This window comes from Candoia aspera, chromosome 3 (genome assembly GCF_035149785.1).
Source record: "Candoia aspera isolate rCanAsp1 chromosome 3, rCanAsp1.hap2, whole genome shotgun sequence".
Classification (NCBI taxonomy): domain Eukaryota; kingdom Metazoa; phylum Chordata; class Lepidosauria; order Squamata; family Boidae; genus Candoia; species Candoia aspera.
The window spans coordinates 172,834,290-172,847,715 of record NC_086155.1 but is presented as its reverse complement, the minus strand read 5'-3'; the positions used below and the strand labels follow the sequence as shown (position 1 = coordinate 172,847,715).

Below are 13,426 nucleotides of genomic sequence, written 5' to 3'. Positions count from 1 at the left end.
CATCATATCATTAAGTTGCTGAAGTTAATGCCAGGGATGAACTTAATATTTTCTAAAGGAGACTTGACATCAGCCTCCCAACTGGTGCTCTCTGGATGTTTAGAATCTACATTTCACAGAATTCCCAGCAAGCATGATCATCGCATTCATTCATTCATTCACTTAAACAATTTATATAACCATCCATCTCGCAGCTGTGACTCTGGATGGTACAGAGAAAATTAAAACCAAAAAACGAGCAGCATAATATATAAAATTACCCAAATATTAATCCAAAATAATAGTAATATTACTATGATAGCTAGGAATGTTATGAATTGCACCCCTAATATATGTGGTGTGCACTAAGTTGGGGAGGTCTACTTTGCAGTATTCATTTAAAATTTGAAACATCAAAATGAAGTATTGGGTAGCTTACAATAGACTAAAATCACATAAAATTCTAAAATAGCTAATTAAAATAAATAACATTAAAGTAATACCCCAAATAACAAATACCTAAGCAGGAATGCATGACCAAATCATCTTGACGTGACATAAAAAACCAGTAAAATTCATGCCAAGAATACCTCACTGAGGAGGATGTTCCAGAGACAAGCTGCTGCTGAAAAGACCTGCTTTCTGCTATACCCACAGCATAGGAGGATACCTGGAGCAGGACCTCTGAAGATGATCTCAGTGTATATAAGAAAATGGTAAAAGACTAGGAAGAGCTTTAACCTTAGATCAGAAATGAATTAGGAATCAGTGTAAAAGTAATAGAAGACTGATGTAGTATGCTCATACTACCCAGGTCCATTCAGTAGTCTTTCTGTAGTTTTATTAGTTTTGCAGTTCAGTACCTGAATTTTTGGACTAATTGGAAAGACAGCCCATGTATAACATACTGCAGTAATCAAACAGGAAATTACTGGGCCGTAGATCACTGTGGTAAGGCTACTCTATCCAATCAGGGCCATAAATGGTGCATCAATTTAAGGAGTAAAAAGTATTTTGTACCATAGAGAACAATTTTGGCTATAATGACAAAGATGGATCTAGAAGCACCCCTGAGCGTTTTATCATCTAGGAGGAATGTGACATCTTCCACAAGTTGAATACCACTCATCTGGGCAAATAAACTATACACTAACCATGCCAGAGTTCGCTTCAGTTTGATGGACATCTTCAGGTCATTGTTAATAGGTACTTTTTCCGCTGCCCTACCTAGACCTGATTAAAAAGGAGTTATAGAGTCAAATGTTATGACAATACTTTATATCTCATTCAACAGTATTATATAAATATGTAATATGTAGTTATTAAATACTGTGGAAGATGAAATAGACCCTTGCAGAAATCCACAGCCTTGGAGTTGAACAGAAATGCCCAGTAAAGGCTGTACCTCAGTGCTATAAAAAATATTTTCACTGCCAAAATTACGTTTAACGCTTGATTGAAATGGTTCTAGAAGATCCATTTTTTCTAAGAATGTCTGAATCTGATCAGTGCCCACTCCTCATCTTTCCAGGAGGGCAATGCTGTACAGTAACTGTTTTCCTTCCATTGTTCTACCCCCAAGACCCATAAAATTCATTATGGTTATGCAGTGTATGCACCACTCTGCATATGTTAAAAATGCCATTTCTGCTTCAGGTATTTATTTCACTAAAATGTAAATAAATCTATCCAATCATTCAGATTTAATTTCAGTAGTTTAGTGCTGTTTAGACAGCTTAACTTTTTAATTTGGTGTTCAAACATTCATGCGTTCGTTTATTTAAGAAATTTTTATCCTGACTGTAAGGCAGCTTACAAACACAAAATAGGATTACGTCTAAGAAATTACTTTTAGAAATTACTTTTAAAAAGTTTATAAAACTGTTAATGCAGGAAATAAAACTCAAGAGACTTAATTTATGTATTTTTTAAAAAATAGGATGGCAGTATATTTTTCACTGCCTAAAAGATATGGGATACCTGGTAGCCATCCTCATAATCTGTTTTGGATATAAACATTTTGAATAGTGTAATGGTCATAAACAAAATATATTCCTTAGGTCATTAAGACTTTTCAGTTTATAATCTATAATTTTAATTGAAAAAGGGAACAAATATCCATTTATTCTTTGAATCTGATAATGTTTCAATCCACACTTAATAACCAGCAGGTCATGCTTTGAATCAAAAATATGTACATTTTTATGCTCCTACTAATATTGTGTGGTCAGCTTATTTTGAAGTGGAAATACGAGTTCGTGATTTGAACTTGGAATGGATATGCATTTGGCATGCTAACACCTAGTCTTTTAATTTTTTTTAATAAACATTTTCCTTTTTTTAAATATTGAAAAAGAAATCAAAGAATCAACCAAGAAAACAAAAGAAAAGCAGCAATTGAAGAAAGAAGCCAAAGAAGAAGAAAAGAAGAAAACAAAGAAAAAAATTGAAGACTTTGATCTAAAGGATAAGAAAATTATTGATGATAAATCAAAGAAAGAATCTGATAAAATTAAGCAAGATAGAAAAACTGGAAAAGAAAAATCAGAGTTAGATAGAAATCATAAAGATAAAGATATGAAAGTATTGGCCAGTGACAAAGATAAAGAAATAAAGAAGTTAGCTAAAAGCCTTTCTAAAGCATCTGAAGAAGATAAAAGAAAGAAAAAGTAATTTTGTTTTTCATGTCTGAATGTGCTTTCAGTCAAAAGAACAAAAGAAAACCATAGATACTACATCTGTAATACAATTTTCTTGAGTTTGTTGGAATAAACAAGAATACATGCTTATTTCCATCCAGCCTTAGTATATGTGTGAATTTATAAACATGTAGTGTTCCAACTGTACATAGGTTGTGCATTCATATTGTAGTGTGATCAGTTATACAATGGAAACTTATTTTTGCTACTCAGTATGTCACACAAAAGGCTAATGTAAAAATAAAGAGGCTGAAATATTTGAAAGTATTTAATTTAGAACAATATTTCATACCAAGTCTTAGAAGTGTAATGGAAAAATAAACATGGATCTGGTTCTCAAGTTTGCGTGTGTGTGTGTGTGTGTGTGTATATATATATATATGCCTGTGCACGCAGGTGGGTGCAAACATCCATTATATAAAGCATGGATTCAATAACCTATGGCATTCCAGCTGTTGCTTAATTATGATTCCTAACATCCCTAACCTTATGTTGGCTGGGGCTACTGGAAGTTGCATTTCAGCAATACCTGGGATGCCATAGGTTGCCTTCCCTGATTCATCACAATAAATAATCCCATGAGATTGCAGATTCCATAATGTTTTCCATAATGAACTACTTAAATACATCAAAGACAAGTGGTAAGAAAATATAGACTATGACAATGAATTTAGAATGCATGAACTTGACCAAAATATTGATTTCAGCTGCCTCTTCACTACAACTTTTCCCCAACGTTTGCAGCTTAGAAAAGCAATTTGATTCTATTTGGGGAGAAAGGTGAATTTTATATTTGCATTATATTTTTAAATAAAACCATCATGTGCAAAAAGTAATTAGTGACTTTTTAGAATTGTTTTTTAACCAAGCCAATTCCTTATAGAACAAAATGTGTTCAAAAACTTCTATGAAAAAAATAAAGTGAGGATAGACAGCACTTTGGAAACACTTTAAATAGATGGTTAGTTAATGTTTTGAACATGAAGATAAAGGCAAAACTTTTCAAAATGGCTTGAAGTTATGCAATGAATTTGTAGTGCATGAATTATATTTTATGTGATCATGTGAAAAACTAATTACAGTATACGCAACTTATGTTTAGAAAGGAATGTGTAATATAGTTTTTATTCTGAGAAGGTAACTTTAATGATTTATTTAAAAAAAATGAAAAATAATATATATGTGCATTCTTGTGAATGCATTTATGTGATAGTATTAGTTTAACCCTTCCATATAAATTCTTGAATGAAAAAGATTGACTTAGTTGAAATAGAGGCAGGTAAGGGGGAACAAAAATAGAGAATATGGTAACAAAAATAGAGAATATGGTAACCAATCCTATTTCTGTAATACTGCATTTTTTGCAGTCAATTAAGGGATAGAGGTAGGTAGAGAAGAATTTCACAACATAGAAACCTTGAAAGCTTCAGTACCTGTGGTGTACATGAGCCATGTGGTGATGTCATTCCTGGGGAAAGGGAAGGGTTATATAAAGTTTTCAGAAAAAAACAAAACAAAACTAGGGATAGCAGTCATTTGCTTCCAAATATATTTTCAAAAGGCATTTTTGCCTGGCCACCAGCAAGGAATTGTGGACATTGTACTCCAAAATAAATGGAAGGGACCTGGTTGCCTTGTCTTAGATGGTATAGTCAGTCCATGGAGTCTCAGTGTAAATATTTTTAATTCACTTTTAAAGAATGTAAAGAGAACTTTGAAATGAATCTTGACTTTTATGACAGTGTGTTACTCTACATTTATCTTGCAATGTAGTATACTGAAAATCATTCATATTCTTTTGGAAATAAGATAAAACCCTTTCAATTTCCTGTCATGCATATTTAATTTGTTTATTTGGAAAGAGGGAATTCAATAAAAACATCTGGGTGGAGGAATTGTTCAATTCTCTTTTACTCAGCATGAGATTATTTAGTTACAAATTGGCTATCTAAGAAGTCCGGGCAATACAGGTAGTCCTCACTTAATGACAGTAACTAGGACTGGGAACTCCATCATTAAGTGATGCAGTCATAAAGCGCAAAGTCATGTGACTACGCTGACTTACGATGGCAGTTGCGGCAGTTCCAGCTGGCATCGTTAAGCAAATCCCACACGGTCATTAAGCACAATGTCACATGATCGCCATTTGCAACCTCTTGCTGGCTTCCCCATTGATTTTGCTTGTCGGAAGCTGGCAGTGGATGTTGCAAATGCTGACGTGGCTGTGGGATGCTGCGACTGTCGTAATTGTGAGCCAGTTGCCAAGTGCCAAATTGAGATCATGTGACCATGGGGATGCTTCAATGGCTGCAACTATGAGGACCAGTTTTAAGTTTCCTTGTTCAGCACCGTTGTAACTTTGAACAGTCGCTAAACAAGTCATTAAACAAGGACTACCTGTATATAATTTTAGATAAAAGCAAGTAAAAATCCAAATATGCTCTAGTTTAGCACTGAAAAATCTGAATATGCTCTGGGAGCACTGAAAATTTAGCTATTCTCTTCGTCTGTAACCTATAAAAGTACAGTCTAGAATTCATTCTCTGTATTGTGTACATAGCTCCTTTTCGTCTGTCTATTTTGCTCCTGGGTATGCAGTGTGAAGATAATTCATTCTCTCTGATGCTTCAAGAAACCCCAGGAATTACTCTGTTAAGTGAAGCAAAGAATTTCTTCTATTCATTTCCAGCAGGTTGTAGTCTACTATAGTATGCCTTAATCTATCCCACTTTGTTCATCGGTGGATAAGAGAGACAGAGCTGGAAAATGTTGGGAGTAACAAAAAAAATTCAAAGTTGTCGTAGCTGAAGTTGTACTGCCTGATGGTATTTGAAATCACAAAATCAACCACACATGTAGGCATAATTTTAAAGAGATTTCGATGACACAGTGGTCTTTTTAAATCTCCCATTGTATTCAAGACATCTATATCTGAAATCAGTTTGGGAATATGGCATACAAAATGCTTAAAGGAAGTTGGAAATAAAGCTAGTGAATGCATGTAGAGAGCAATTCCTTTAAAATAGGCGCTATAATATTTTTTAAAATATTTTTTAAAAAATGTATTAAAATACAGTTTAGAACTTAAATTGAAGCTGACATAAGTACTTTCCACTGGGTTTGGTGTCTCCATCTAATAATGATGCCTAATTGGATCAAAATCTCGAATGTAAAGATTAAAGTTAACTTTATAACTAAACAATGCAGGACTTAAGGAAAGATCTGTCCCAGAACAGTCAACACTAAGAAGTGCTGAAGAGGTGATCCAGTCTACAGAAAAGTCACATGTGAAAACAGGTAAGCCCTTAGAAAACAAAACCTTCAGAACATGAGGTCTGCAATCACTAAATTTATTCTGTGCTTGCTGTGAATTTTATCAGATCTTACAAATTTTTGCTTCATTTCTATTTAACATCAATTGTTTTTACACATTTTTTTAAAAAATAAGAGCAGTGAAGAAAAGCTTTTTTCTGGTTGATGTGAAAATTCATAGGATATTTCATCTACATATTTCTACAGAAATGATTCCAAAATACCTCTCACTGAAATCAGTATTTCATAGAAATGAATTGCAGGTCAAACATGATAATACCTCTTTCAGATGCAAAATTTTGGCAGCTACGGCTAGAGGAATTTGGTTTGTATTTATAACTATTTAATAGGATTCATTAAACTAGTTAGATAAAATGTTAGGGTTTTTTTAATAGATGCTTTGAAATATCGAATAGAACTTATAAAACATCCTAGTTCAATTTATATAGCATATAGTACAACATTTTTATCAGGGTCTGAATATTGCATAAAAAGTAAATTGACAACTTCATGGATAGATAAGGTTTTAAAACTTAAATAACTTTTTAAAATGTCCAGGTACTTAATATCTTTTAGTAATTTATGTGTCCTCCTTGAGTATATGTTCAGTGTATTGATATAAAAGTTCATACACATTATTTTACATGTAAATTGCTATATACAATTGAGTTTACAAATAGTGAGCACTTAACTATTTTTACTTAATGTTTATTTAGGGACATTATTCGAATATTGATTCCATTCTTTTTCAAGTTACAATACATTTGACAATTACCCAGTTAAAATCAGCATTTTTAATACAACTATTTTAAACTAAAATATTAAATATATTTCTACAGAACACATTATTTCAAATGTGAAATATTTAGCACAGGGATGTCAAATTCTGCATCATGGAAAACTGTGGTAAGAGTTATCAAATATAAGCCAAGGTGAACATAGAAGTCTTGAGTAATTGGTGAAATTGCAAAGATGAAAATGCTGGAATCATTTCCAAAGGCAGAAAATCTCATAGCAAGATGCTCTACTACAACTGTGAAGGTTCTGGCTTGGATAATCACTCTTAGGCCTCGCTCACTAGTGCAGCTAAAAAGCAAGCCACTTTCCAAAGCTTTTAACGACCAGGCTGGTATGTATGAGGAATGGCATTCTAGCAAACACTTGGACCAAAGCCGCTGAAGCTTTATAAAGCAAAAACTAAAGCGGGCATTGGAATAAGTTGGCAACCAGTGTAAATCACAGGGCATAGATGTGACTGATTTTGCACTAGCTGGAGTTTTTAGGTAGTTTTCAAGAAATCTCCTTGTAAAAAGATAATAGATAGCAAACGTAATATCACATAGCCATCTTGGTTTAGTGTTCATAGGATGCAGTAATTTGTTGCAAACCTAAGTCCTATTTTTACATTTGGCTCCATACTGATACACTCTTTTAAACCTGGATCCTGTTCAAAGACCTTATGGTTCCCGTAAAGCTATAGGCCTTACAAGCCTGATGTCTTATCAATGATAAGCTATAATTATTCATTTTGCTTGTAGGCTATGCTTGCTTTTGCTCAGATATGTCAAAATACAAGCTGGAGATGTATTAAGATGAAAATTCAGTAGTACACGTTTACATTAAGTAGCAAAATCCATTCCATTCCAAGTCCCATATACAGAAGAACTGCTTATACTGTAAGATGGATGGATTGAGATCAGTTTCTTAGTCTACTCAGTGTTGTTCTGTTTTCTCCATCTGAAGTTTTTTTTTATTTCTGTTTAATGTATAAATTTGCAAAATGCATGAATTGGTAGCCAAATGCTTGCATGAATAAAAATGTAGTATGTTATTTTTACAAAACATACATACAATCTAAACAGCAAGTTGTGGGGTTGTTTTGAGCTCAAGTATTTCATATGTTTCAGTTTTTAGTTTTCTCAGATCTTTGGAAGAGGCATTGTTTACTACAAAAGTTATAAGAATTTTTAAAAAATAGTAGAATGAAGTGGAAAGGGAACACCTGAAATGCCAGAGTAAAACATGGATTATGTGGTTGAGAAATATTGACAATTACAAACAATTTGAAAATAAAACATTAATTTTTCCCTAAGTATGTATTTTCCATTTTCAGTTATTTCAATTTCCATTTATTCTTTCCAGTAATTGTTGATATATTCTCTAAACTTATACAGAACATGTACATGTTAGAACAGAACCAGAAGATGAAATTGAGTCCTTACTACATGAAGTTCTTGACTCACAACTTGGTATGAATGTATCCTAGTTCCATTTCTTTTTCAAATGTATGGATTCTTCCTTTTAAAAAATACAGCCTGCCACTATTTTGATTGATGTAAGATAGTTTGTCACATATCTCATTGTTTATTCCTCTGTTATTGTTGACAACCATTTATTTCTTTCTGATGTGGAAAAATGTTGTAGTAGTTAATTATTATCTTACTCCACCTGTTTTTGCTCAGCATATAGAACTTCCCCACGATAAGACTAAATGTTTGTGGCGTAGTCTAATCATACTTAAATATTGTTATATTTCATTAATTTCTATGAAAAGAAGGTTAGGCCAAATGAAAAAATTAATTTGCATTATGCTGTGAACTTACCTGATGTGAATGAAGTAAGTTCACATTTTCCAGACTTCGAAATGCAATTATTAATTTTGTAAAAAAAAACTCAGATTAAAGAAAGATATACACAAAACTGTATAGTGGTGCTTAAAAGTTTATGAACACTTTTGAATTTTCAGTACTTCTGCATAAATATGACCTAAGACAGGATTTGTTCTTCACATAGGTCCTAAAACTAGATAAAGAGAACCCAGTTAAACAAATGAGTCAAAAACATTATTACTGTCGAGGAAAATGATCTAACGCTACATATTTGTGTGTGGCAAAAGTATGTGAACCTTTGCTTTCAGTAAGTGGCATGCCCTCCTTGGGCATCAGTAACTGCAGCTAAACATTTCCAATTACCGTTGATTAGTCCTGCACATTGGCTTGGAGGAATTTAAGCCCATTCCTCCTTACTGAACAGCTTCAACTCAAGGTCTTGGTGGGCTTCTTCTCATGAACTACTTGCTTCAGGTCCTTCTACAACATTTCTGTAGGATTAAGATCAGGACTTGGAGTTGGCTATTCCAAAACATTAACTTTCTTCTTTGTCATACAACTTCTGTGTTTTGGGTTGTTGTCTTGCTGCATGATCCACTTTCTCTTGAGCTTCAGTTCACAGAAGGATACCCTGACATTTTCTTGTAGAATTTGCTGGTACAGTTCAGAATTCCTAGTGTCATCAATGATGGCAAGGCACCCTGGTCCAGAGGCAACAAAACAGGTCCAAATTATGATACTGCCACCATCATGTTTCACAGATGGGATAAGGTTCTTATGCTAGAATGCAATGTTTGCCTTTTGCCAAACATAACACTTTTCATCCAAGCCATGAAATTCTATTTTGGTATCCTCCATCAACAGAACATTTTTCTTTTTTTTATTATGAATTTTATTAAGTTTGGAGATAAAGATAAAGGCTACGAAAAAACAAAAAACTACAAAAAAAGAAAAACTTAAAAAGTGTGAAAACACAAAAGAGAAAATTTTTACATTACAAAAAGATTCAACTTACAACTTTTAACAAGGGTATACAAAAATTTTCCATAATCTATCTCTTACTCTATATTAAACCAAAATTACATTATTTCTATAAATAATTCCCCTTTAGCACATAATAAAAATCACTACAGTTACTCCCTGCCCTTACATTAAAATAAAAAAAAAATCATATAAACGTCCTAAACAACAACTCCCCCCAAAAATAACACTTATTTAATTATTCCCTTCCTGCTACTATTCTATACATTTCTGTCTACTATAATAAAAATCAAACTAAAAAGCACATAAATTGTCTGCCATTATACTAAATAATACAACAGTTTTAATAATCTTAATAAACCCAAAAAAGAAAAGCAATTCAAAACAATGACCTTAAATCAGATTCTTAAAATCATCCAAATAAACATTTTTATACCCTAATAATCTTAATCCATATCCTTAAAAGCAAATAACATCAGTCAAACCCTAAAAGTGATCCAGATAAACATTCTTTAATTCTTATTCCACTTCAGAATAAACCAAAGTATTTACATATCCCCACAATGTGCACAGAGCTTTTCTCTTGAAAAAAATCAAACAGCCCAACTACCCCCCCCCTCAACAATTCCAACTTCTCTCCAGGAAACATCCCATACATAATGATCTGTTCTTTTTCATGACATTTCAGCAAAAAGTCAGTTTTATTTATTGCTTGCAGATCCCTCTCTCTGTTGAATTTCTCCATCTCTACTATCCAATCTCCATCCAGTATCTCAACAGAAATCCCGATCTCATTCTTAGAAGAAAGATTTCTATCACTGTTGAATTCAATTTCATCCACTACATCCCCAACCAAATGACACATTTTAGAGCTCATATTTTCCACAATGTCCTGAATGTCTTGTATATAAACTTGATAGGAGTCAGAAAAGATCCATTTAAAATCTTGATGGAAGTCAGAAAAAAATTGTTTAAAATCCTCCATGTCTCACGCAGTAGATTATGGCACCCCCTAGGAGCTTAACCAGCAAAAGTCGAAGATATGAAAAAGTTCCGAAGTATGTTTACACCAAGCGAAAGTGAGATAAACAGACAGTTCCCAAGGGAAAGTAGAAACAGAAAGCTGAAGGTCTAAATCAGCCAATTCAACATATAGGAAAATGCTAATATCTTCAAATTTAATACCAAAATAATAACAGGAAGACAATTGTTTACTCTCAATACTCCTTTATATTTGGAGGGAAAATGAATTCCAAAACTTGATTTTTTTTTTTTTTAAGTAATCCCAAAAATAATAATAGGCACCAGGACAGCCTGCTTCTCCTTGCTATAGAAAGCCTCTCTTAAGGTACACATACTTAAAAAAATACATAAATTGGTGATTTAGAAATGGAGTGGCTGGTCTTAGTGTCCCTTTAAGGCTACAGTGCAGCTTCGAAAATTGTGGCGTCCCAGCGTCCCAGCTAGCTCTTACCAGTCAAACACGAAACACTGTTTGCAATCTTCTGGCTGCAAGCAGCTGTCCAGAGGGCAGATGGGGGTGATTCCTGGTATTTTCCTTTATCTGGAGAACCCTCCTGAGTTTCAGGAAAACCTGCCTGAGACTGAAAAAAATTGCTGCATTATCAGTTCCGCCCATGGAGCCCGTGGGCACAGCTGCTCAGTCTGCCATGTCCCCAGCAGGAGTCCAACAGAACATTTTTCTGATATCCTTCTGGCCTATCCACATGGTTTTTCACAAACTGTAGGTGGGCAACAGTATTCTTTTTGGAGAGTAATAGCTTTCTCCTTGCAACCCTGCCATGCAGAGCGTTGTTTTTCAGTATTCTGATGGTCTCATGAACACTGACATTTGCAAATGCTAGAGAGGCCTTTAGTTCCTGATATGTTACTCTGGGGTTGTTTGAGACCTCCCAGAGTATTGCTCCTGGTGTGATCTTGATTGGTTAACCACTTCTGGGGAGGGTAACAATGGTGTTGAATTGCCTCCATTTGTACATGATTTGCCTGACAGTGGATTGGTGAAATCCAAACTCTTTGGAAATGGTTTTGTAGCCTTTTCCAGCCCGGTGAGCATCAGTAGCTGTTTTTTGGAGGTCCTCAGAAATCTGCTTTGTTCAAGCCATGAGACACTTCTATGTCACTGTGTTGTGAAGGTCACTTTGATCATGAATATCCAGAATATCCTGTTGTTTAAAATTAGGCAGGACTTCCCATATTCACCCCTGATTATCATCCCATTGAGTGAAACACCTGACTCTAATTTCCCCTTCAAATGAACTAATAATCCTAGAGGTTCACATACTTTTGCCACACACAAATATGTAGCTTTGGATCATTTTCCTCAATGAATAGATGAAAAAGTATAATGTTTTTGATTCATTTGTTTAATTGGATTCTCTGTATTTAGTTTAAGGATTTGTGTGGAGAACAGATTATGTTTTAGGTCATATTTATGCAGAAATACTGCAAATGCAAAAGGGTTCACAAATTTTTAAGCACCACTGTATATGCTATTATAATAGGAAAGATGCAACCTCTCTCTCTTTTAAATGGATGTTTGGCTTAATGAAATTGAGGCTGTTTACTGGATTTCAAAATCTTCTCTAATACAGTATTTTTCAAAATTTTAAGAAAAAGGTGAAATAGATGAAGACCATGAAGAAACAGATTTTCAGGAGGAGGAAGAAAAAGAAGACAATAACGAAGTATCTGAAGAACCCACAACAGGGCAGAGTTACGATAAAGAAATAGAGGATAAAATGCCTGAAATATCAGAGAAATCAAGCTCTATCCAAGAAGGTATCTTAGTTGTAAAGAAAAGTAATCATACTGCTCAGATACGTAGCACTTGATTATCTGAACCAATTTAGGGAGGTATTGAAGGTTTTAATGTTGAAGGTGTATGTAGCTCTGTATTTGTGGTTGTTCACTTAGACGTTTGTGATGCTGTCTATGCTATAGTTTTCTGAATAATGATTTAATGTTGTTAAATTATTTAATTAACCTTCAAATCAGTCTTGACCCCTGGCAACTACAGGAACATTTTTTCTTGGCAACATTTTTCAGAAGCGGCTTGCTGGTACCTTCTTCCTAAAGCTGAGAGGGAGTCACTGGCCCAAAGTCACCTAGCTGGCTTCATGCCTAAGACAGGATTAGAACTCACAATCTCCCCGTTTCTAGCCCAGTGCCTTTAACTACTACACCAAACTGGCTCTCATACATACATACATACAAACTTAATACATACATATACTCACACCATATATATTAGTATATATTGGGTCTGGATGGGGCAAAACAGACTTCGGCTCAATCCTAACAAGACTGGCTTTGGCTGTTTGGACCCCCGGGGTCAGGGATGTTACCATCCTTGGTCTTGGATGGGGCTGCACTTTCCCATTCAAGACTGATGCGCAACTTGGGGGTCCTTCTGGACTCACAGCTACTGCTTGAAGAGCAGGTGGCAGCTGTGGCCAGGAGGGCCATTGCACAGGTTTAGACTCCTGCTTGAATTGATTTTAGATGTAGATAAAGACATGAGAGAACTCAAGTGCAAGAAAAGAAGGATTGCAAGAAAACTTGCATAGTTCTGAGACTTGCTCACAATCCTTTAATTCTAACACCAATGTATTGTTCAGAGTGGGCCTTTTTGCCTATAACTTGGTAATTAGTTTAATGTAGTAAATCTGAAATTTGGCAGTATTTTCTGTGATCTTTGTGTGTATTTAAAAAGAAACTTTTTACTTTCAGAACCTGGAAGTCCCTACCAACTTGGAGATCATGAAGTAGTTGACGCTGACACTGATGGTATTTCTGTCTTTCACAATTGCCTTGTAGTGGCAT

The 13,426-nt window shown here is 34.4% G+C and overlaps 1 protein-coding gene across 1 annotated transcript in view; it reads left to right on the top strand.

Moving 5' to 3' along the window:
• Positions 1-13,426, top strand: part of ASPH (aspartate beta-hydroxylase) — a 113,444-nt gene that overhangs the window by 37,837 nt on the left and 62,181 nt on the right. The window contains exons 5-8 of the mRNA XM_063299968.1: positions 5,886-5,975; positions 8,165-8,239; positions 12,215-12,382; positions 13,334-13,390. Of these exons, the coding sequence (XP_063156038.1) occupies positions 5,886-5,975; positions 8,165-8,239; positions 12,215-12,382; positions 13,334-13,390 (390 nt within the window). The remainder of the gene's footprint in view (positions 1-5,885; positions 5,976-8,164; positions 8,240-12,214; positions 12,383-13,333; positions 13,391-13,426) is intronic.